General features: G+C 42.0%; 1 protein-coding gene across 1 annotated transcript in view; it reads right to left on the reverse strand.

Moving 5' to 3' along the window:
- The window catches only part of CTNND2 (catenin delta 2), a 518,515-nt gene that overhangs the window by 269,323 nt on the left and 222,641 nt on the right, over nt 1–26,551 (reverse strand). Inside the window, exons 5-7 of the mRNA XM_041411749.1 lie at nt 9,758–9,934; nt 1,048–1,088; nt 344–869 (exon numbers count right to left, since the gene is read on the reverse strand). Coding sequence (XP_041267683.1) covers nt 344–869; nt 1,048–1,088; nt 9,758–9,934 — 744 coding nt within the window. The remainder of the gene's footprint in view (nt 1–343; nt 870–1,047; nt 1,089–9,757; nt 9,935–26,551) is intronic.

The raw sequence follows: 26,551 nt of genomic DNA on the forward strand, positions 1-26,551 counted from the left end.
CCCCCCACCCGCACCGCGGGTCACGGCGGCGAGCCCCGCACCCCCCGGCAGCACGCACACCTGCCCGGCGCCGGGAAGGCGGGACGAGCCGGGAGAACTCAGGTACTTTGCTCCAGCAGAGGCAAGCAGCCTCCCCGAGCACGACCTGGGATGACACCCACCCGCAATTCCCAAGTACCGCTCCTCTGTCAAACGCCCCCCACTCCCTCCCGTCCTCGGCCGGCGGCCCTGCCCCCCGCCTCTCGCCGTCCCTCGCCCCTCGCCGCCTCCCTCGGCGGGCGCGGCGGCACCGCGCAGCCCCGTCCCCGCCGCGGACCCGAGGCGCTGCCGGCCGCGGTTTTACCTGCGAGGGAGCCGGGTCTCTGCAGGGTGGCGGTGGCGTACAGCTCCTGGGAGTGCTTGCTGTACTGATCGGCAGCGTGAACAAGCCGCTTGGTAGGCGACAGGGTGGCGTAAGTGCCGATGGTGGAGCTTAACTGGTGGATAGGAGAGGAGGAAATGTTAGACTGGACGGTGGGCGGGGAGGTCACTCGGATGGGGGACGGCGACAGTCCCGCCGAGGAGACGACGATGTTGATGGGCGAGCTGGTGCTGTAGGACTTGGCCAGGCGGCTGGGGGACTGCTTCGGGGAGGAGAGGCGCTGCGCGGTGGCGTAGGCGGCGCCCTCGGCGGCGGAGCCGGCCCGCGGCAGCTTGGTGGGGGAGCCGCCGGGCTGGGCGGGCAGCGGGGAGCTCACCCGCTGCGCTGGCAGCGTGGAGCTGGCGTAGTAGAGCGCCGCGGCGTGCTGGGGCTCGGGCAGGTGGAAGGCGCTGCCGTGGCTGGGCGCGAAGGGCTCCCGCGGCTGCGGGGCGGCGGGCGGCGGCGGCGGCTCCGGGAGCGCCGCGCAGTGCGGAGCGGAGCCGGGCGGGAGAGGGGGCCGGCGAGCAGCCCCCCGGCCGCACGCAGCCCCCTCGCTGACCTCGAACCAGGCCGGCACCCGACGCCCGCGGGATTACGGGAGTCGGTAATCTGCTAAAGCATTCCCGGCCTTTCAGGGAAAAAACAGCGGCCGGCTCGGCCCGAGAGGCGTCGAAACTCCTCCCGACGGCTGAAGCCGGCACCCGGCCGTGGGGCACAGCGTTCCGGGGCGCCGGTTCCGGAACGCGCTCGCCTGCCAACTCCTAAACCAGGCAGGGTTTAGCCCCGGCTCAAATACTTACGTACGTACATATACACAGATAAATACACCCTCGCCCCTTTATTCTGCATACATTAGAGAAGAGCGGCCGAAGCCTCGGAAAAGCCTTTAATCGAGTAACTTTCCTCAGTTTCCAGCAATCTGCATCCTACGAGGAGAGGCACCGCACTAGGAGCTCGCTGCCCCCTGCGACCCCGACCTGGGTGAAGGGGCGGAGGGAGGGGAAGCCCGGGCCGGCGCACGCCGAGCCCCCCTGGCAGCACGGCGAGCGGCCGCCTCGTACTCAGTTACGCGGCACGAAGGGGGCGGGGGGTACGGGAGGAGCTGCCGGGGCCGGGCTCTTCCCTGGGCCGCATCCAGCGGGGAATCTGCAGAGAGGAGGGAGAGAGCTCCCTGCACCGACCCGCGGGCAAGGCAGCGCTGAGCTCCCTCTAAGACCAGTAATTGAGGGGAGCTGGGGAGAGGGAGCGAGAGAAAATCCTCGGGAGATAATGCCTATGAGAAATTTCGGTTCTGTGCCTGAGCCGCCTCTGAAGCCGCAAAGGATGGAGCTCGCCCTCACACACAGGCGGTCCCCCCCCCCCCCCCCCCCCCCCATTTTTCTTCCATTTTGTCGGGGATCTTAGGCTCAAGAGATCATCTGTGAGTCTGGTAACATTAAAAGCCTCTCATAACTGCACCCTGCAGTGAGTGAGAGCTCAGCGCTCTGTTGGAAGATGCGCTGTTAGATTCAGATACTATTTTTTTTTTTTTTTCTGGTTAGGCAGGGGATTTACTTGAAACCTCAGAAAGTGCTGTGGATCCTCGGAGTTGACAGCATAGTTTGAATCGGTCTGAGGTGCTTTGCCCAAACACATGCACATGCCTCTCAGCTACTGATTTCCTTAGCCAGAAGAAGCTTTAAAATGTGAATAATGAATTTTGTGACTCAATTCAAAGAGGTGTTGTGAATGCCAACAGTAGCATTGTTATATGTTGAATAGCAATGCGGTTTTCCAGTAGCATCCTACAAAAAAACAAGTGCGCAAAAGCACCATGTTCCTGGTATGAAATTTGGTTTATCTGCACTATTTGCACTCAGTAAAGGATTTGGTCAGGAACTGAGGACAACGTAACTAATCGGAGCAGAAAATAAACAAGATTCAAAATGCCAGAAATCTGTACTTCTTCCTATGTACGCCCACTGGAAATGTTTCTGTCTTTTTTTTTACTTTTGGAGCCTGCCCCTCATCTTAAATGCTTTGTGTCCGGAGGAAGAATATGTATTTTCCTAGACAGAGACAAGAAACAAGGCTTTGGAGAAGAGAAGCTCCTCCTGGAGCTTTGCTCCCAGTTGTTAGTAGCATGGAAGAAGCTACCAGCACTGACATTGTTCAGGCTTCTTAAGAGAGTACTGCCAGACCCAGACCTCCCTGGCTTTGAGGCTTTGCACCTGGCAGAGCTATGGCCTTACACATAATAAAATGTAAACTGTTCCACTCCAGCTGCTCTGTAGGGTGACTGCCAGGTGAGCAAGGGGCTCATAGATGGAAGTAGCTGCTCTCTTTTGAGCTGGACTGTTCGGATTGCAGCAGCGAATAACAAACACCACAGCTTCAAGTACAAGTCATGACATTCTCAAAAATGGTCAACAATCTCAAGTTATTCATTTGAAAGGCTCCTAATTAAAACTCTGAAGGAAAACTGTGGGAACATCAGCGAACTTTTAAAAGCTACTTTCATGCTGAGCTACTTACCGTATATGCTTTAAACTGGAAAGAAGGGCTAATCTTCAGCTGACTGTCCAATAATGTATTTGACAGGAGTACAGTTTTCATTTTCCAGGTTTAGACTATATGGTAACAACTTCCATTAAACAAAAAAAAGGTTGGCATGATTTAAGACAACATGGGCAGAGCACATTTTGCACTTAACAAAATGTCATTCAAACTAGCTACATTATCGATTGATATTTATTAATAAATTTTACTTTTTGGACTGTTAAGTGGCATACTAATAATAATAATAATAATTTTGTAATAAACAGTGTTCCAAAATACAGTCTACTGCAATGTTACCAGTGCACCACTTACTTCTTCAACGCACTGGTAACGCATTGGTAACTTTAACAGTTTGCTGTTGATCCTAAGGGTTTTAGGCAAGCACTGTCATCATGTATACAAAATTTCTTTTTCTAATCTATTTCTACACTGCTTAATGTGTCAAGGATTTAGAGTAATTAATTTCGAGTAAACCAGTATTATCCCATATTCCTAATAAATCTCTATAAAGCTGCGGGCATTCTGCAAGCACTAATTCAAAAAAACCCAAAAAATCCCGTTTCATGATGAATTGTTGTAGGGAAAAAGGTGTAGTGGTGGGACACAATAATTAAATGCTTAATTAAAAATGCAGTATATAGCTCTTCCTAAAAAGCTAAGCATTTGCTCTGTGTGAAGGAGAGAACTTACGGATGAACAGATTGCAATGAAAACACCATCATGCAGCATTTTTTAGGATGTGACTAATCTCAGACCTGTCTTAAATGTACCGTGAGGCTCTTAGGTTTTTTCAAAGGGCCAAGTGTGCAGTAACATTCTCCACACATCTTTTCAGAGACAAAATGTGGTTTAGTTTTTCATTGTGTTTCTTCCTGTCTGTGGCTTAAGGCAGACATAAAGACATGTCATTGTTCACCCTTCAATGTGACATACTTCACATGGAAGAATAAAATACAATGGTATTTTTCCCTTATATTTTTCTATTTATCCATTATTTTTGTCAACCTGATAACAAAACCGTGTTTAAGCTAATAAACTAAGAGCAAATTTGCTTCTCAGTAATTATATTCTCTATCATCATTCTATTTTATAGATGTGAATAAAAATCAAGGACTTTCTTACTACAGCCCTATGAATATCTCTTCCAAGACACAGGGGTTTCATTTCCCTGGCATCCCAACAAAAAGTAGCCTTGCTTATTTGGATTCAATATATGGATTCTGATATATCCTTTTTAGAAACAGGAATGTGTGAAAAAAACATGAGAACATTAGCACAGTTATAAAAATATTTTCCTTCCCATTTAATGTTACTAAGATAATTTTCTACTGATTAAAAACAGTATCTTTAGAGCTTCATACAGAAAATTATTTGGGGTATCCAGTTAGGTTACAGGAGACTAGAGAACAGTCCAACTGTTGTTTGCCTGTTCATTCAAGCATTTAATGCCCAGAATTCCAGGAAATTAGTTTTTTGGGGCTTGGGTTTTTTTGTGGTTTTTTTTTTTGGTTGTTTGGTTGTTCTTGTGTGGGGTGTTTTTTTGGTGGTTTTTTTTGGGGGGGTTTTTTTTGTTTGGGTTTTTTTTTTTTTTTTGGTTGGTTGGTTGGTTGGTTGGGTTTTTTTGGTTTTTTTTGTTTTTTTTTTTTACAATCCAATTGATAACATAAATTGGAACTTTAACCAAGGAAAGAGTAAATAAAAGACTGCACTATAAGATTTCTGTTCTATAGAGTAGAATTGAGAGGGCCAAAGAATTGTTTACTTACTTATTCTGCAGAAAATTTTTCATGGATAAGGAATTACAAAATGGCAAGACAACTTTAAGTGAAACCTTGGGGCCAGCTGCTAATTATTAATCAGTATATTGATTCTTGGAGATTGCTCGCAGAGGTTTGAGTAAGTCTGCATGCCCATCTTAGGTCTGGATGAACTTTAGTTTAGCAGTAAATGCCAGTGCCAGTTTTCAGCTCATTTTGCTATCTGGATCTCTTTGCCTTCATAATCTCAAACAAGTCACATCTGATGAATACAGACATAGTCATATACAGTACACTGTGGTCCATGAGGAGACCCTTTCTTTTTGATTTTAGGAAGGATTTTCCAAGTTGTGTAGAAAACCTCCCTCCAGGCCCCTTTGGCTTTTAACTATCGGTGTGTGTTGGTAGCTTTAGGCAGAAAACTTGTTCATCCTGATTGGGTTTTCTAGAGATATTCCACGGGTACAGCTCCGTTTCAGAGTCTCAGTGATGCTCTGAGCTTTTTCAGAGACAGCTAGACTTGCCAGTCTCTTGAGGGCTACTTTTTTTCCTGTAAGTCCAAAGAACCTTCCATAAGGCTTCACTCAAGGCATCATTCTGCTGTGGTCCAGTGCCTCAGTCAACACTCTTACAAAGGGTAGAAGAGGGCATGGAAATTGCATAACATTCTCTAGTCTTGGAATGCACCCTTCAGTCTTTGGGCAGGACCTATAGAAGGGGCTTTCTTCTGCAAGACTGCTTTAATGTAATTTGTAAGTTCCTGACCTGACTAGAAAGATGCTACCTACCTATGTTCAAATGCTCTTATACAATAACAGATGCCAGACTATACCTCTGGATCCCTCAAATATGGCTTATTCTATCTCTTTCTCCTGATTTTGTTCCATTGTTCCATTCCAAAATTCCAGCACTGTTAGGAAAATTTGTCAGCCTACCTGATCCTGCTCTCAAAGGTCATACATATAGATGAAGGTAGGTAATTGTAGTCTTCTACATCCACAAACAGAATTGTGTGAGATCTTTTCAGAGTGTCCAGAGATGGTCCATCTCTGGTTTTAAAGCAGCAGTGAATGTGACAGTCATTACCTATGGTAGAATCAAAGCAGCAGTGCAGATTTCCACTGCCAAAACCTCTACTAGTGAAGTGTTCTCCAAGTGCTGTAATAAGAGTAATCTGTCTTAAGATTTCGTCTTGTTTCCTTTATGACAAAAAAAATTCTTATGTTTATATTTGGAATTTGGTATTAAACACATCATCATTGGCCATACCTACCAGAAGGGAAATCTTTATTTTAGCTTTTGTCTGGGTAGGTTATCAAGCAGTCTGTTACCTTGTAGCCAGTATACAGTTTCTGCTTAAAAACTTAATGCATTCTAGCACTCATTTGCTAGTGAGGTGTGGTGGTCTGATAAACTTGTTTATAAGGAAAAGGAGACAAGGTAGAACACTAACTGTAAAATGGGTTTTCAAGACTTTTTAATCACCTTTTATTTCCGTATACTTTTTTGTTTTTAAAGTTTTCAAATTCTGTGCTAGCTTATTCAGTCCAAAAGCATCAGGTGCACAGGATAATACACAGTAGGGATTTACCTGTGTTGCTGCCACAGCCTCTGAAAAGACTGCAACATTACTAACAGCTAAAGTCCTCATCCAGATGTAAATGTAAACTTCTTTTCCTGTCCCCTTACAAAAACATGGCAGAGCATGCAGAAAAGCACTCTTTTTAGTACATGCTATACTGTATACTCCTTTGATATCTCTGCATCATAAGAATGATAATTCTCAAGGTTGTACTAAACCTGGTTGGACACTGAGTTTAAAAAGCAGTTTTCAGTGGGGAAACAGAATAATTCCCTGCCAGAGGAGCAGTTTTTGCTAAGAAATCCTATCCCAGTAGTATTTGGAAGATAAAAGTTTTGTGTTCTGAAGGAGGCAAAGCACTGGAAAAACTCTGTGATCTATAATGAACTCCACCAAATTGACAAAAATGTTAGATTGCACTTTGCTACACTGTACAGGAAGTCTCAAGACTAATTAGTTTCTCTTTTTTATACAATTGCATTTTCACAAATTGTTCTTGCTGTCACAGCTGGCCTTGGGACTATTTACTTTTTTTTTTTTTTTTTCAAGCATTTGGACTATCATTCATGCTGAGAGATAGCTATATTCCTTGCACACAACTACCAAAGGAAATTATCACAATCTGAGAAGCTTCAGCTCCTGAGGCTTATTTTAATTATAATAAGTATAGCAAAACAAGTCTTAGGATTGACTTTTTTTTTCCCCTGTTATTTTGGGATCAGCAATGGTCATATTCAGAATTTTTTAATTTTGACTTTTGAATTTTCCTCTTTCTGTCTACCTCTTTTAAAGCCCCTTTTATATTCTTTTAATGGTATTAATCAATAGTTTATATGTTTGTTAGTATTTTCAAAATATATTTTAATTCATCTGAAGTTGTCAGGCATCTTTTGCAGCATCATGGTGTGAAAAATTAAGTTCTCTGAAATATTTTCCTGCAGGAATATCTATCCTACAATGTGTATGAAAGTAAAAAGAAAAACTCTTTTCTGTCCTCTCATACCAAGAAAAACAAAGGATAGGAAATGTTGCCTTTCTAACTTATTAATTACCTTTCTGAAGGAAACCAGTTCTCTCTGAAGTTGATGGTTCATGAGAGCTTCTCAGATCTAAGCAGTGTCTGATCAGTGTAATTTCAATTAAAAAAACATCTAAGTAATTAATTTTTCCCCCTCCATAAATTATTTTTTCTATCAATGTTGATAACAGAATTTATATTAAGAATATATCAATTTTTAACCTTTACAAATCTGCATGATTTTCCTTCCTGCCTTTTTTTAAATAGAGATTCTTTCTCCATCCTCTCTCACTTCCACTTTTTTTCAATTGCTCCCATAACCTGCTCCATTTCCATCATCTGATTTTTCCAGCCTCCTTAAAGAGTGCATTACAGTCTTTCAGGCTAACCCCCAGGGTATGATGCTTTTTTTAAAAAGCACAACTCCAGATGACTCTATTTTCCACAAGATTCACCTGCAGAAACTGGCAGCCCATGGCATGGCTGGGTGCACTCTTCACTAGGTAAAAAACTGGCTGGATGACAGGGCCTAGGGAATGGCGGTGAAAGGTTGCATCAAGTGGGTGGCCTGCCACAAGTGGAATTCCCCAGGGATCTGTGTTGTTTAATATCATTAACAATGTCCTGGACAAGGGGATGAAGTGCACCCTCAATCAGTTTGCAGAAAAAAAACCAAGCTGGCTGGGAGTGTCAATCTGCTAGAGAGTAGGCAGGCTCTGCAGGGAGATCTGGGCAGGCAGGATCAATGGGCCAAGGCCAGCTGCATGAGGTTCAACAAGGTGAAGTGCCAGGTCCTGCACTTTGGCCACAACAGCCTCATGCACCTCCACAGGCTGGGGGAAGAGTGGCTGGAAAGCTGCCCAGTGGAAAAGGACGTGGTGGGGCTGGTTGACAGCTGGCTGAGCATGATCTTGGAGTGCGTCCAGGTGGCCAATGGCATCCTGGCCTGGACCAGCAATAGTGTGGCCAGCTGGACCAGGGCAGTGATCATCACCCTGTAGTCTGTACTGGTGAGGCCACACCTCAAATCCTGTGTCCAGTTTGGGATCTCTCAATGCAAGAAAGATATTGAGGTGCTGGAGCATGTCCAGAGAAGGGCAGCAGAGCTGGTGAAGAGTCTGGAGCACAAATCTTATGAGGAGCAGCTGAGGGAGCTGGGGTTGTTTAGCCTGGAGGAAGAGAGACTCAAGGGAGACCTCATTGCTCTCTACAATTGCCAGAAAGGAGACTGTAGCCAGGTGGAGGTTGGTCCCTTCTCCCAGGCAACCACCAACAGGACAAGAGGAAATGGGCTCAAGCTGCACCAGGTGATGTTCAGGTTGGGCATCAGGAAGAATTTTTTTCACTGAAGGGTTTGTCAAGTCACCATCCCTGAGGGTATTTAGAAGACATGCAGAAGTGGCAGTTGGGGACGTGATTCACTGATGGCCAGTGCTGGGTTAATATTTGGACTCTGTTCTTACCTACAAAATTTGAAATTTAATTTAACTGTGGTTTATTTCATTTTTCAGTCTTACAGAATAGGGAGCTTTTCTGAGAAAATGGAGAGAATAGAATATTGTATGTGTCTCAGTATCTCACAAACTGTGCAATGACTCTAATACCTGAAATCTCTTAGCAATTTAAGGCTTTGAAATTCAAATAACTACTCTCTTGTACAGAATCCTGAACTGCAAAATGTCCTGCTATTACATTGAGATGATCTGCTTTGCTAGGATGGTTAGCATCTAAACAGAGAAAACAACCAGTGCTGACTGACACAAGCCAGTTAGACTTTGTTTAGGTACAGAGGCATGAACGGGTTTTGTCTAAAGTGAAGCTTAACTTTCCCCTGAGAGACTTTGATATCACAGTGAAAAGCACAGAAGGTGAGACCAGGAGAGATGGTTTAGACAGGTAGAGGGATTTACAAAGTTTTCATGAGTATCTGAGACAATCTTTCAAAATGTTTCAAATGCAGAGGCCACAGTCGTACTATATGTGGTGAAAAAAACATTTCCTACACTTGAGACGAGGCCATAGCACCATGTGATGCCTGGTGTCCCAGGCAGATTTCACATCTGGTGTCAGCCTGGCTTTGTTTCTGTTTCCTGGCACTTACTGCTTTCAGTACCATGGCAATGCTGGCAGGTCCTATACTTTACGATGGACACCTAATCAGCACAGGGACAGGAATTTGCTTTGAAAACTAAATGCTTGAACATGCTATTACCAAAATATATATCCAACCATTAAGTTAATCTGGTATGCAGATCTCCTTGATAATCAGGATTACTTTATTACTATGCAAGTCAACCCACCGGAGATTTAGAAAAATCAAGATAGTAACTCCACCCTGCTGCAGGTGTGTTAAACAAGACAGAAAGTAAAGGCAGAAATTCAGGTGTGGGAAGCACTGAACAGCTCTTTGCTGGCAGTTCCACACAATTTCAGGTGTGAGAGACCACGATTGCTTAGGACACATACCTGGCTGTAGCTCTGGATGGCACCTCTGGCCTGACTGCTGCGGGACGGGAGCTGGGCAGATGCAGTTTCGCCCAGGGCGAGGGTCTGGTTGCTGTGGTAGCTGGCTGAGTACTGGAAGGATCCTTCAGGTTTGGAATTGAGCTGGAGTGCGCTCTGGGAGAGGAGGCTGGGCCCTGTGGGGACAGGATTTGAGAGCAGTCAGAAAGCCTCAGTAAAAGAGCACACCTGTATTATCTGTCAAGTGAGTCTTGAAATTATCAGATGTATCTCCTTCAGATTTTCAGAATTTGACTTTTCAGTAATAAAAATACATGCATTACCTTGTTTCCTTACCACTCAGTCATCATGTTCAAGCAACAGACCAAACTGCTGTCTTTGCAAGAAATGTATCATTTTGCCTGGTGAAGAAATTCTATGCCTGAACAAATCTAACCATACTATTTGGTAGAGAACTCCTGCTTTTCAACTCAGAATAGTCGATGAGGGTTTTTTCCCCCTAAGGATAAGCTTTGTTTATTTCTCTTAATTATATCCAGTCATTCTGCCTGGGAAATGCTAACTTGTCCCTCCCTGAGCCCCCAGCACATTAGATCTATTGATTACTGCCACTGTCCTGTACACAGAGTGATGTAATACTTTGGTGCCTGTAGGGATGGATGACAGCCTTTAAAATTTTAATTGCTTTTCTCATCATGCAGGACACACCCTGATCTCAGTGAATCTTTGACGACTGTTTTTCAGCTATCTTATCTTCCCCACTACAGCACTGCATAACAGGAGAGCCACGTACAGGCAGCGAACCGGGGCTGCCAGACTGAAGGGCATGTCAGGACCATGAACACTTTCCACAGTTATTTAGTAGTTCTGTGAAACTAAAACATGTTCTAATCTTCATTAGGTTCACGTACAAGTGATTTAGCTTACTACATGCACATAGCAAATTTCCCAATTTTTCCACAAAGGAATCAAGTGCACCTGCAGCAAATTTGCAGATGACACCAAGCTGAGTGGTGCAGTTGCCACACCTGAAGGATGGGATTGCATCCAGAGGGACCTGGACAAGCTTGAGAAGTGGGTGCATGGGAATCTCACGAGGTTTAACAAGACCGAGTGCAAGGTGCTACTCCTGGATCAGGGTAAACCCTGGTATCAACCCAGGCTGGGGGATGAACAGATCCAGAGCAGCCCTGTCCAGAAGGACTTGGGGGTGCTGGAATGGCTGGACATGACCCAGCCATGGGCACTGACAGCCCAGAGAGCCAACCATGTTCTGGGCTGCATCCAAAGCAGTGTGGGCAGCAGGGTGAGGGAGGGGATTCTGTCCCTCTGCTCTGCTCTGCTTAGACCCCCACTTGCAGTGTTGCATCCAGCTCTGAGATCCCTGCATAGGAAGAGCATTTGTTGGAGCAAGTCCAGAGGAGAGCCACTAAGTTAGATGGAGCACCTCTCCTGTGATGAAAGGCTAAGAGAATTGGGATTGTTCAGTCTGGAAAAGTAAAGGCTTTAGGGTGACCTAACTGTGGCCTTCCAGCACCTGAAGGGAACATACAAGAAAGACAGAGAGAGACTTTTTATAAGGGCATGTAGTGGCATCACAATGGCTTCACTGTGACAGAGTAGCTTTAGATTAGCTGTTAGGAAGAAATTATTCCCTGTGGTGGTAAGGCAATGGCACAAGTTGTCCAAAGAAGATGTGGATAACCCATCCCTGGAAGTGTTCAAGACCACATGGGATGGAGTCCTGAGCAGCCCGGTGTAGATGAAGATATCCCAATCCACAGCTGGGGGGTTGGAACTAGATGATCCTAAAGATTCTTTCTGACCCAAGCCATTCTGTCATTCTATGATTCTATGATACACAGAGCTACATTAATGAATACACACTTAATCCTCTCTCTCTCTTCACTGATACTAGTCTCTTTCAGTGTCTGGGTCAGGAGGTGAAATACAAGAGGAGGAAAAAGGGTTATACCTTGGCCATTGCATAGGTTACCTTCAACCCAACAGCTGTCATGTGTAGCACACTCTGTGGCTCCACAGGGATGACAGGTTCATCTTCTGGTTAGCACTAACAAGCTCACAAAAGCACAGAAGGTGACATAAGCCTTAGGAGATGTGAAATGATTACAGTGATTTTGCTCCTACAGAACATGTGGTAAATTCAGTTTTAAACAGACTCACAATGGAAAAATTCCAATGAATTTACCAGAAATAACTTTCAGTACATTCCTGATACAAAGGCAGTTTTCATGACCTTCAAATCTTTGCTATGAGGATGTAAAGCTGTTCCAAAAAGATTTCCACTTAGAAAACGTGCAAACAACCCCACCCCCGAATTACACAGAGAGTATTTTTTCCTCTAGCCAATTTCTCAGAAATGGCAGAACCATTATAACTGCTATTTTCCAAATCCAACCTAAACTGCTCATATTATAAACAAATCGTAGTAGGCTATGTAAAGAGGAAGTATTTGCATCTAAATGTAGACTGGGATTTTGACACTATTTTACATATCAACATAATTTATACTGCAAAATCAACAGCATTCATCAGAACATTCGTGATACTGGGCAAATTTAGAACATGAGTTCTGGTCCCTGTATTTTCCTTACAAGTACAGAAGAAGGTAGAGCTCTATGTATGCTGTGAGGGCAGTAAAAATGTATCACATCCATAGGAGAGCTGAATTTAATCCTCTATGTGTGCTTATAAATCCAGCCTTTGGTACTTTCCATTCCCTGGCTCTGCAAATAGGGTTTGTGTAGCATTTTCCATTTAACTGGTTTTGTTGCAAAATTTATTCTTTAATGAAAGAAATACTTTCACAGATTTTTTTTTAAGAGCATAAAGAAAATACATTCTTAGTTCTAAAAAGATCTGTAGGGTTTATTTCAATCTTTTTGATTTTGAATTTTTACTGAGAATTTTTCTGTGATCAAGTGATGAACAAGATCAAGTTCAGAAATTTCACAAAGGCATAAGTTTCCCATGAGAAACAAAAGTTGCAAGAAGAAAGCAATTTTTGTGCATGAAAGTGTTTGTACTCATTCTGAAAGTAATTATGCTGTGACATTTCTAAAGCTTAAATAATGATTAAACTATCACATGCTATGAATGCAATATGTTTAAATTTTCATTGCATCTGGCTTTCAAGTGCTGCTTTCATATTACTGTGGCTCACTAGGGGATTTACATTGCCAGCTAGAAACACATACATGGGTTCCCTGCACCATTTAGTTTAAACACTTTCATGCACTTAAAGACACTTATCCAACCCCTTGAAAAAAAGTGTGTAAAAAGTTTGGCACACATAGTTTGAAGTTCACTAAAATATTGCTTTTGTTTAGCAGTTTTTATTTTTTACTTTAACAAGCAGTAATGAACAATTAAAATGAACATACATTTCAATAATTACAAAGTAATTTCAGAGAGACAGATATATATTTTAAGTAAGCCTAGAATTTTAAATAAGCCCAAGCAAGTGTAGAATAGAGTAGTGGTTGCTCACCTGTAAATAGCAAAGCCCTAAATCAAGCATACCAACTAGAAGATACATTTGAGATCAATCAAAGTGACCATGAAAAAACACAAGTTCGTTTTTCAGGGATTACAAGCAGTCCTGCCTTGTCTGATAGGGAAAAGATGGATTGCTTTTCTCATTAACATTCTTGAGATTTCAATCTGAAGGTAAAACCAAACCTTCTAAAGAGCCTGCAGTTCACTCAGAAGAGAAGTTTGTTTGTGTCCTGTACACTGATGGCTCTTGACAATAATCTATCATTTCTTCCAGGCTAGAATTTAAACTCTGTTCATCCAACTGTTTTTCATTTGCTTTCAGAAGAGTTAAGGCAGCTGGAAATTCTCAATTTTTAGCTATGCACTGGAAATCACTAGTTAACTGCTAGCACAATTCAGTCTTACTTGTTCCCTTAATGAGACATAATTACTGCAATTGTTCAATTTAAAACAAACACTTTGGGCTTCATAAGATTTAGTGTAGCAGATATCGATGATCTGTAATATTGCTTTAAAATTTTGTACTGTTTGGTTTCTATTTGAGGCTATGGGGAAGATATAAATACCTGTTCTCCCTTATGCTTTCACCACCACATTAAAAAAATAAAATTCCTTGTGAAAGAATATTGATGTTGGATTATTCAGGGTTGATAGTACCAGTATCAATTTTTCACTGATTCAGTTTGTGCCACTCTCCTCCTTTATTAAAATAGTAGAGGTAAGAGTGAAAATTCAGGAAACTGAATCAGAGCCATCATAACTGCAAGAGACACCTCTATGGACTGACTTCAAATGATGGAGCAGGGTAGAACAATCAACTCTTTAACTTGTCTCCAGTTTGGAGAACCGATACTGCAGACAATACCTTCCTCTTCCTCTTATTCTTGAGCAGAGCAATGTGCAAGTCTCCCTACCTTGCTCACCTTGGCCTCTGTAACCCAGCTCAGAAAGGAGCTGGAAGGAGAGGGAGAGGGTGGTGTCTTGCTTGGGACACAAAGTGCACATAAGTGGGGGACAGCTGCTGAAGCACAGAGAAGACCAGGCAAGAAGTGAACAGATGTAGACGGAGGATATGCTTACATCAGGGAGCCAACCCACAAAGAAACTTCAGAGGTGATGGAGAGCAGAGGACTTTTCTAGGATCAGAGAAGGGAAACAGAAATTTCTTCTGTGGTTTGGAAGCCCAGGTGCTGGCAGGCATTGACAGGGTTAGAGGAAAATAACTCCCCCATTCAGACAGTGAGGAGAGGGGGCATTCTGTGAAGCCCTTTCCCTTAGTTAATATTATCTACCCCTCTTACTGCCAGTTTTGCTGGTTATTACACAGCTATTATTTTTTGTATTTCAAAACTTACTAGTTTTAAGAGATGTGGAGGACCTGAGAGTACCTTGCACACTTCAAGCCAAATGGGGAAGAGGAGCAGAGGCAGTGCTCTCTTACTAAAGAGAGCAGCACTGAAGCCCACACTTGCTATCTTCCTGCCACTCTGCATTTGACAAAACAGTCTGACATTGCACTGACCAGCCTGGTTCTTGGCACTGAGAACACTGCATGTGGCCATCAGTGTAAACTGGTAAGCTCCAGGCTCCGGACAAACCACAGCACAGGAGAGCTTCCACAGCATCTTCCTGCTTCTGCCAAGGGGGAGCTGGTGGGGGAAGCAGGAGGCCAGGGTTGCACGGTGAGCCCCACGGTGCAGCTGGGGCTGAGCTGTGCCCCCTGGCCTGTGAGGGACAGGGATCTGCACTGGCAGGATTCCTGCAGGGACCTCTGCTTTTCCTTCTGAAAATACAATGTACAATGCTGCAATAAAGTGCAGAGTAGCTATTTAAAAACCAAACTAAGGAAGTGAGTGGTCTTAAATGATGAGACTATTATTAATTCAAGGACCTCACAGTAGGAGTTGATTACGGGAAGCAAAGTGATGCAAAGAACCCAGGATACTATTATAATTCATGACTGGGTCAAAAGTGAGGAAAAAAATGAAATTATGAAAACATTTTTCTTTTTAATTTTCAAGAGCAATATTTTCTTTGAAAATAAAATATTTTGCTTGTCATCTCTGCTCTCTTCAGACCATGTCCTCTTCCTTATTATGTAATTCAGGGTTAAAAAAACAAAAATCAAACCAAGGAAACAAAGTCACAACATAAAAATTTAAGTTTTTAATTTATGTTTTAAATAAATTGTTCTTGAATGGCAAATGTTTGCAAGCAAAAATATTTTAAATGGCAGAACAACAAAATACTAAGATACTTCCCAGTACCTGCTTATACTGTTCTATCTAAAAAAAAAAAAATCAAACCAAAACCAACAAAGACAAAAGTGCATCAGCACAATGAATTTTGATTTAATGAAAAGTCATTAATGCTGAGTGAAGCTTCATTTGAGATTACAAAAAACAGACATCAGCACCAACAGTAGTTGAAAAGACAGGAATCTGGTTTGGGAGTCAGAGCTGGTGAGTCATTAAATGTTTTCTTCCCTTCCACCTGAGAGCAAGAACTTGTCTAGTGACCATAAAAGTAGCAGAGCTCCACTGAATCATAGCCCATGGTGTTCATAAGCAGAAGAGTATCTCATATAAGAAAGCCAGTAGGAACTTGTGCTCCAAGGAGCTTACCACTGTCAGAAGATAAGCAATTTTCTAAGTCCTGAGAGACTGATTCATTACACTGACACTGTTTAGAGATGGGGGGCAATAAAGCTCATCCTATTAAATTTGTAATATTTCTAATGCTACCAGATCACGAGTGAAGTTTTAAAAACAAACACATGATGGAATCATAGAATTGTTAAGGTTGAAAAAGACCTTCAGGATCATTGAGTCCAACCTTTGACTGAACACCACCTTATCAACAAAAGCACAGCACTAAGTGCCACTTCCAGTCATTTCTTGAACACTTCCAGGGACCATGACTCCACCACCTCCCTGGGAATCTTCTTCCAATGCTTAACCACCCCTTCAGTGAAAAAAATTCTTCCTGATGCCCAACCTGAACATCACCTGGTGCAGCTTGAGCCCATTTCCTCTTGTCCTGTTGGTGGTTGCCTGGGAGAAGGGACCAACCTCCACCTGGCTACAGTCTCCTTTCTGGCAATTGTAGAGAGCAATGAGGTCTCCCTTGAGTCTCTCTTCCTCCAGGCTAAACAACCCCAGCTCCCTCAGCTGCTCCTCATAAGATTTGTGCTCCAGACTCTTCACCAGCTCTGCTGCCCTTCTCTGGACATGCTCCAGCACCTCAATGTCTTTCTTGCATTGAGAGATCCCAAACTGGACACAGGATTTGAGGTGTGGCCTCACCAGTGCTGAGTACAGGGTGATGATCACTGCCCTGGTCCGGCTGGCCACACTATTGCTGGTCCAGGCCAGGATGCCATTGGCCACCTGGACGCACTCCAAGATCATGCTCAGCCAGCTGTCAACCAGCCCCACCACGTCCTTTTCCACTGGGCAGCTTTCCAGCCACTCTTCCCCCAGCCTGTAGAGGTGCATGAGGCTGTTGTGGCCAAAGTGCAGGACCTGGCACTTCACCTTGTTGAACCTCATGCAGCTGGCCTTGGCCCATTGATCCTGCCTGCCCAGATCTCCCTGCAGAGCCTGCCTACTCTCTAGCAGATTGACACTCCTGCCCAACTTGTTGTCAACCATGAACTTGCTCAGAGTGCACTCCATCCCCTTGTCCAGACTGTTGATAAAGATATTAAATAGGACTGGCTCCAATTCTGGCCACAACTGACTGGCCACCAACGGAATGCAGCAACATTTACCACTACTCTTTGGGTCTGGCTACCATTCCAATTTTTAACCCAAGTCCAAGCCATAGGCTGCCAGTTTTTCCAGGAGAATGCTGTGGGAGAGAGTATCAAAAGCTTTACTGAAGTCCAGATAGATTAAATCCACAGTCTTTCCCTCACAATCAAGGCAGGTCACCTGGTCATAGAAGGAGATCAGGTTGGTGAAGAGGACTTGCCTTTCCTAAAGCTGTTGTGGCTGGGTCTGATCCCCTGATTGTCCAGTATGTGCCATGTGATCACACTCAGGATAATCTGTTCCATAATCTTCCTCATCACCAAGGCTGGGCTGACAGCCCTGTAGTTCCTCCTTCCAACACTTCTTGTAGACAGGCATCACATCTGCCAGCCTCCTGTTATCTGGGACCTCCCTGGTTAACCATCATGATAACTGAAGATAAATGATGGAGAATGACTTGGTGAGCCGACTCCCTCCGCACCCTCTGGTGAATCCCATCCTGCCCCATATAGACTTGTGAGTGAGTGTCTAAGTGGCAGAATAGGTCACTCACAACTTCTTCCTGCATTGCAAGAGGTCTATTCTGCTCCCCACGTCTGTCTACCAGCTCAGGGGTCTGGTTATTCTGAGGATAACTGGTCTTTCTGATAAAGACTCAGGCGAAGAACCATACCTCAGCCTTGTTCCTCCTCCTGCCCAAAACCAATAATGGCATTGGCAATGTTCCCCCTCCTGGGAAATCCAATAATGGATGGAGATTTTCCTTGGCCCTCCTTTTGTTGTTAATGTATTTATATAAACACATTTTATTATCTTTCACAGCAGTTAACAGATTGAGTTCTAGTGTGCTTTTGCCTTTCTCATTTTCTCTCTGCATGATCAATTGACATCTTTGTAGTCTTCCTGAGTTGCCTACCCCTTCTTCCAAAGGTCATAAACTCTCCTTTTTCCCCTGAGTTCCTGCAAAAGAACTCCTCCCTCTTCAGCCAGGCTGGTCTTCTTCCCCATCAGCTCATCTTTTGGCATATAAGGATGGCAATCCTGTGCCATTAAGATTTCCTTTTTAAAGTGTGTCCAGCCTAGCAGGACCCCTTTTTTCTTAAGGACAGCTTCCCAAGGGAAAGTCTGATAAGATTTAAGTACAATCAGTATTTGTGATACTATTTAAACTACAGGAGAGCAAGTTAAGATTGCAGGAGTGTGGATTAATTTTATTACATACTCAGCGATCTTTATAGTTTTTGTGTCACATTGTAGCACCATTGCTGTGTCACAAAGCTAAGTAGTCAGATGAATGTGGGTTTCTTGTAAAGGAGGAACACCCAAAAAGAAACAACAGAAATTCCTCTCTTGGGGATATCACTGACATATCTATCCCTAGTGTCTGCCTGTCAAACATCTGGAAAGTTTCTTCCGTTTCCTAATCCTTAGACCACAGTATCTTAGGGAATACTTCAAACATTTTAGCTTCACAGTATCTAACAATTCAAGATAATACTATAGAAATAGTATGGTAACTCTCCAAAACAAACAAACAAACCAAATAAAAAGGCTGATTTACGAATCAGGATTAATGTATTACACTATACAACAGTATTTAGTGTGGAACAAGTATTCAATAATATGTTATCTGGTAGTTTTTCCATTATAAAATAAATATCAGATAATGACAAGTTACATATAGAGCTATATTATTGCAAAATAATGGTATGATTAATTCAGTATTCCAAATCTATGCAATAATTACCTCTAAATTGGCTAAAATAATTACAGTACAAACAACAGAAACATCTACCTAGTCACCCTCTGTGAGGTAATTGCATGTTTGTTACCTGAGTTTTTCATATGAAGTTACAATCAAAAATAGCAGGCAAGTGAAAGGAGAAGGGTTTTTTCTTCTTGAGATTTAAAGTCAGTTGGCTTCCCATTTGCTTCTCCAAGTAAGTAGTAAAGTGTAGCACTACTATTGTGCTATACATCTCCATTTGGTCGGTCATCTATTACGATGCCAGTTCTAATTGACAAAGGAAATAGACCAAAACGTGCTTGAACGACCATTTAATTAGCTCCCATACCAATTATAAACAACACTTCACTCACCTTCGATCAACTGACAAAAGTAGTAATGATAAATTATAGAGTAAGTGTAAATAAAGTGTTTTTAATTAGTGTAATTAATCACTTCACACATTCTTCAACCTGCTTTGCTCATTTGGATAACAGTTGAATGAAAAACACTGGCAAAACTCCTTTAATGTCCTTTAAACATTCATGTACAGAGTTAATAGGTTGAGGTGCCTCACATCCCATTGAGAGGAGCCACCTCCTAACTGTTAGTATATGCCTAATTAAGGACCTCAAATACCAAAAAGTCATGACTTACTTGTTTCTTCTGCCTCCCAGGTCATTTAGTTTGAGTGCAAAATATCGATTCCTACCCTACAACCTACTTTTTTGTTAGTTCATTAAAGTGTCTGTACTCCGACTAAGCAGTTGCCAACCCCTCCTAAGGCTGAGTTCCATTTGTTGCCCAGTTTTGCACAGGAATGGATAATTAAATAAGAACAGCATAACAAGAGAGAGTTTCTGATGGTAACCTGTTGGTGTCTTCCACAGTATCTGACATTAGAGAAGAGGTGATGATAGTTAATGACAATGTGGACAGACTTATTTCTGGTGATATTAAATTCTTTGTCATCCTGTTTTTTAAGTCCTGCTCCCAGAAATAAACTGTTCCATCTGGAATGAGAAGTAAACTTTCCTTCCAAATCAGAAGGGTAAAGAACTCTTATTTGTCTGTTTTAACCCCCTCCATTGCACTATGTCCTATTTTTGAGGTCATCTGAAACATTCTTTGAAGAAACTCTATGTTGCCAAGATGATTCAGGATGGTTTTGGAAGTGGAGGAATTGAGTGAGCAGAAGAGAGGCCCTGCAGGTACCACAGAGAGTGGCAAAAAGCAGTGACAATGCCACAAAGGTATGGACCTTCTCCATTTTCTAGTCTCCAGGGAAGTTGTGAGAAATGCAGAGGCACAGGGCACTAAGGAAAGTCCTTGGGAACTAGATGACAGAACTTTGTGGCAATCTTAAAAAGAAGACATTTTCTTAATTAGAAAAGGGAGAGATTTAATCAAGGCTAAACTTAAGATCTGCAGTTGGAAACACAACTTGTCAGCTGCAACTGGTCAAACAGATTCTGTAGGAAAAGAAAGGGTTTCAAGGCACCTGTTAGTCTGACCTCAAATAGAAGATAACAAGCAGCTCTCCTATAACAACAGTAATAAGCATGGCACCCATTCTCCCTCCAAATCTTAGACTAGAACTAGAATATGTCTAGGCAAATATTTCAACATCTACCTTCTAGGAGATATTAAATATTAAATATATCAGTAGCTTTATATTACAAGAAAAATGCAAAGGCTGCAATATAGCAAAGGAATTCCATACCCTAGAAATGAAGGAAGTTGAAGTGCAAAAAAAAGGCAGGGGGAAGGCAAGAGGGGGGACACCATCTGCATACTTAAAACAGAGAAATAAATGGTAATACTTTAAATGCTTAATCACAAGCAGCTCCCTTGTTATGAACCAAACACATCTCTTTAGATGAGAGGCAGCAAATCTTAAATGGGTACACTGAAAACAAACTTGTTTTACAAAAAGGGAGAGTAATTTATATGCAGTGCCATGCTCTACCAGCATTAAGAGGGCTATGTTCTACCTACAAATACAGAAAAGGTCTTTAGTACTGCTATAGAATGTATTCTTAGGTACTGGAAAATAGGCTTTTGTGGAATGCATTCATGAGTGTGGAAGAAGTTAATTTTCATCCAAGAATTCTAAATTCTATAACTGATATATATATATATATATATATGGAGAAATGATGCAAAAAACTAGGCTGATACCATTATATAAGTGAAAAATACAAGGATATCCCGTTCTAACTCTCCTTCTGACCTAATTACTATTGGAAAGAAAGATGAAAAACACTTTATTTCAACAGAAAGTGAACTGGAAATAGAAACTAGTTTCATTAGATGCTGATTATCTTATGGTTTTTACAGAAGGTAACACTTCTGCCAATACTGTAAGAAGAAAACAGAGGCATTTTCTGGGATTTGAAATAATAAATCTCTACTCCAAGGGCTAGCAAAGCACCATAAATGTCCACAAGAAGTAGTAGAAAAGTATAAGACTTGAAGGGCATAGAAAAAAAAAAAGTTTGCATTCCATCCAAACAGTAAATATTTATTTTTTGATTCCTAGAAGATTTTTTTTTAAACCTCATGGAATAAGGTAACATAGCAAAGCTTAAGTAATTCTGACATGATAGGGTAACTTCAGATAGTGTGTATTTTGCTTTTTATTCCGTATCATGCATAGCATTACTCCAGATGTTTGTATGAAATGTAAAACCAGCCAGATCTTCTTTCATAAGCAATACTGGGTAATGTTTGACAGCAGGAAAAATCTGGAGTTCCATTACTAATGAGAGAAATTCCTGAAGATGCTGCAGACCAGGACTGAAATACATGCACTGAGCAAGAATAGATCTATACATATTTAAGCTCAGAATACAGAAGCTGGCCTTGTCTTTTCCTTCTGTTTGTTTGGTTTTTTAACATAAAATCTATCCTCAATTGCGTTTAAAACCAAGGATAACCCTACTAATATGAGTTTTTAATTGACTCCAGGATTAAAACAATTTTTTTTGGTAGAAGATTAATAATATTTTATGAAATTATTTGCTAAACCCTGCAGATATGGAAATCAGATAGTCTCTGAACAAGATAATTTATCATTGGCCATTAGGATAATGAGCTTTATTGGAGCAATAAACAGACAAAATACAAGAACAAGATGGGCAGCAAGGATGATAACTAAATTGCATTTCTGCATTACAGAAAACACAAACAGGAAAAATAGTATCCTCAGGCCTTTCTGATGCTGCTTCTGTGACACTGTGCAACACTAGGAGTGGTAGAACAATTCACTGTAACAGAAGCTTGCTCTCTATTAAAATATCACTGTGGAATCACAGTAGTACCTGAGTGGGGCTCCTTAATGGGATTAGATACATTTGTGAATGTGACCAGAAGAAGAAATATGTGTACAGAAGGAGGCACTGCACGTTGCAACACAAACAGGAAACTCCAACTCAGAGGGAACTGCCATGTTTCCATTTGAGAAACACTGGGTTTTAGCATTAAAAATTGTCATTTTTTAATCTGTGTTTTCATTATCAGTCTCCCATTTTTAAAGGAATAACTAAAATGGTGTGTGCACTTTGTTTAAAGGGGAAAAAAAAAAGGCCAACTACATTAAGAACATATTTTGCATTATTAAATCCTAATTTTTTGAAGTGTTTTCTACCTGTGAAAACCAGCTGCGAGCATCAAGTGTTTCTAGTCACCCTCTGTGCCTAGCACAGCCTAAAATTGCTGTCAATAGCACTAAACTAATGTGTTCCCTTTTTATTACTAGGAAATGAAATCTGATGTTTGTAGACATCACACAAACATGATGCACATGGAAGCTGAATGCATTATCCGAAAAGAAAACAAACAGACAAATCTCTTCTGATAGACCTAAATTAGACTGCTGGAAAAAAAAAAAAAAGTGCCCAACAGCTTCTGATTATAAAATCCTATAAAACCCCTCACAGATATATGGATCTAATACAAAAGATATCAGCAGATCTATTATGCTATTATGTTGTTCTATGAACTTAACTACTAGCACAAAACAGGTTTCCTCTTCTTGTGCAAAGCAGAACTCCATTTTTCCAGACCTTTGACAGGCTTAAATCCTGAATCTTTTCTGTCCACAAAAGAAAATGACTATTTGGTCTCTGAGGTAAGGCAGTTCAGAATGTGTTTAGCTCTGCCACAGAAGTCAATTAAAAAGTAAGTCAAAAAGGTCAAAATTTTATTACAATCTTTTTCATCTGCCAAAACCTCCTCTGCCATAAATCAGAAAGTATACCCTTCTGCTTTCTTTCTCTGTCTCCACACAAATGTGCACCACTCTCTGCTCTCACACTGTCCGGAGAAAATGCATTTCTCCATTTATAAGGCCAGAATGAAAAAAACAGAAGCAGCTCCCTAATCTGCATTACCACAGAAGTCACAAAAATCCTACTTGATTGAGAGCTGTGTAAACTGCATGTAGCACAACAGAAATCAAACCCTAAATCCATACCTGCCAAAATTTTATCTTCCACATACATCATTTTACATAGGCTAACAAGCCAACTACCTCTTTTTCCAGGGCTGCATCTCCACAATCCTTATGCTCACAAGCTGGCATCAGCAGATCCCAGAATTATGTGGCTCTTGGCACTCCTGACTGAGCCGAGTGTGCAGGCACTGGCATTGCCACTGAGGCAGGAGCAGGGTGAGTGGTTTATCAGTCTGTTGTGGGGATGTGGATGCATTTGTTTTCTGGCCCGTACCACAGGCACAATATTTACTGATGTTCTTTTGCGCTGTAGGTTCGGATGCCAAAAGCCTTTCTTTGTTCTGCTCCTACAGACGCTACTATAAGTCACTGTCATTTCCTAACAAGTTTCAGTAGCTGCTTCCTGCAGTGGATGAGGAAACACCTGGTTGCCTGTAAAGGATTTGTCTTTGACACAGACTAAGCATTACAAACTGATCATTACCTCCTATCCATCTTTGATGTTGCCACTAATTGTTCCTGCTGTCCTGGTCTTGACTCTCATCTTTCCATTTCCCCCCTCCACGTATGTTTTGCCTGCTGTTACTGGTTTGGTGGTTTTTTGGGGTTTTTTTGTTCTGTTTTTTGGTTTTGTTTTGTTTTGTTTTTTTAAATTTTGTTGGTGGTTTTTTTGTTTGTTTGTTTGTGGTTTTTTTTTTTTTGTTTGTTTGTTTGTTTGGTTTTTTTTTACTATTCTGTACTACAGTACTAAAACTTGATTGTGAGGGGTTGTTTTCCTCAATCATGTATTTTAAGTCAGTTGCATAGCATTAAGTGACACCAGATAATAAAATCAGATTCATCACAGGACAAGTTCATAGATATGAAGTAATATTGTAATGTCAGTATGGAACTTATATATAAACACGTTTCATCTTGCAGATAGAGGTAAACTCCAAGAAAATCCATGTTACAGGTCACAGCACATTGACACAAAAATTCAGCCTGTAGGCTGCTGTGCAGAAATTGAGAGAAATTAGAAATACATTAATTGCAATGTTCTCATAGTGCTACCTCTGGACTCCTAACATGACACAGCAATACACAATCTGGGTTTACTTCTAGTTAATGGGAAGGCATGTGAAAAGCCAGGATAGAAAGGTCACTTATATGCAGAAAATGTGTACGAGCTTTTGGGGAGTTTTGATGGATTTTTTTTTTGTCTCTGAGGATGAATGATCACCTGTTTTGGGGACAAGCACTGAGGCTTTATTGCATGCCATGTGAAAAAGCAAAAGATAAAGGAAGAAGATAAAAGAAAAGATGGGAATGGAAACAAGAAAGGATGCAAAAGACAAGGATGTGGTAAGACAGATGTTGGTGGTTTAGGGAAAGATGGTGCAGGAAGAGAAGGCAAGATAGCATAGGAGCAGAGAAGAGTGGATGTTACGATGGTGTGAGTATCTCCAGCTGGAGAGAGGAGAGGAAATTGCAAGAGGCAGCCTGCAGAAGTTTAGGTTCAACAATAAGGGCATGTACTGGGCTATCAGTTTTGAACAGCACTTCTGCCAGTGGCTTCTAGTGCTTTCCTCTAGAAGCCTATAAACTCACCCAGGCACCTACCAGTTTACAGAAGTGCTGCAGAAGAATTGAGATGATTGAAGAGGGTGCCCGCAGCAACTTCTGTGCCACCTCTGAGGAAACCAGGGAAAGCATAAACTGCTTCCCTGAACACTGATGGTTCATTCAGCCCTCACCAGGTTTCCTGCTTGCAACAATCACACATGAATTTGAAGACAGGCAGCAACCAAATAGTAACAAGATAGCTGGACCTGAGCCCATCCTGAAGTAGATACCAAAGTCTGTGAGGAATCCTGGTGGTGAAAGCCCATACTGTGACTCTGCTCCTAAGCTTGTTCTTCTGCCTGCATAAGCGAAGCAGCCAAAAAGGAAAACTTCACTCATGCTCTTAAAGTAAGAAGACTGACGTGAATTTACCAGGATGTGATATGTCAGTCACAAAGATGTGCCTGTTACACCATCCTGATAGCCAGAAGGGCAGAGGTGATGGAGTACTGCATGACAGTGTTTGAGCTACATCTCTTCTTCTGGTGCTATTCTCAATGCCTTGAGCTCTGCCTGTGACAGAGAATGAAAATATTCAATAGAGTCCAAGCTAAGGATGCTTAGTGCTGATGGAGCATTTCCTGAGGCAGCACTGGCTGTAAACACTGATGCTGAGATGTAAGAGCTGGCTCTCAGGAGCACTAGAGCCAGCTTCATTTCATCAAATCCTAATGTCTTACTGGGGTGTAGCAATGAATCTACAGGAGCTTTTCATCATCAGCTCTTTTGTAAAGACATCCATCTCCTGCTGAGGATTGCCCCTGGAAAGCAGGTCTCTGTGATCAGCCAGTGGCTAGTACAATGTTAAATGACTTAATAGTTATTTCATGCTCACACTTAGGGTGACTAGGGCCAAAAAGGGAGATGGATAAAGGAAACGTCTTATCCCCATTTCTAAGAAATCTACATATTTAACAACTACTTTAAAAGACTGAATTTGACTCACAGTTGAGACTATTCCTTTACAAGTTTCTCTGTGAGAACATACAAGGAACAACCGTGAAACCACCCTTTGAAAAATGGTGTCCCCCTTTCAGAGATTTACTCTATTAGAAATTGGGCAAAGATGACTTTAAAACCCCAAAGTTTTGAAGCAGAGATTGGCTAAAGGCTTGTTTTAGAAGAGATGAATGGAGTAAAGAGAGGCATCCAAAATGTCCAACCATAAATATTTACCCTGAATATATTACAATACTGACAGAAGTTTCCATAATAAATCACAATTTCATCAGACTTCATACTCTGAGAGATTTATTGGTAGCTATGAACTGTTGAGTCAGACACTGCCAGATTTGCATTAATGCAGCAGACAGAAAGATAGTGTACCCTGGGTTAGACACTTATGCCACTTCTACTCCTAAGACTCTGATCCTGAAATAGAGGAGAGGCATGCACACTTCCTAGGGGTTTTTCTGCTTGCAAACATACTCAAAGAGCACATCATTTTATTAGTGTGTATGTTTACCAGAAGATCCCACAAGAACACCTCCTTTGTGTGTACAAAGAATGACTAAACTGCATAGCCCTGGCTCTCAGAGCAGATAATGAAATGGAAATAACTTCATCTGTCAAAAATTGCGATGTCCACTGTTGCCAAATTTCATCTCATTGAGCATGTCCAGCCATCTGACAGGTGGCAATTTCACAAAGAAAGAGCTATGGGATGGAAAACACATAAACAGACATCCTTTTACACATTCATTGTGTAAATAGTGCCTTTTTGCTTCAATCC

Source organism: Onychostruthus taczanowskii, unplaced genomic scaffold (genome assembly GCF_017590055.1).
Source record: "Onychostruthus taczanowskii isolate IOZ18803 unplaced genomic scaffold, ASM1759005v1 scaffold37, whole genome shotgun sequence".
NCBI lineage: Eukaryota > Metazoa > Chordata > Aves > Passeriformes > Passeridae > Onychostruthus > Onychostruthus taczanowskii.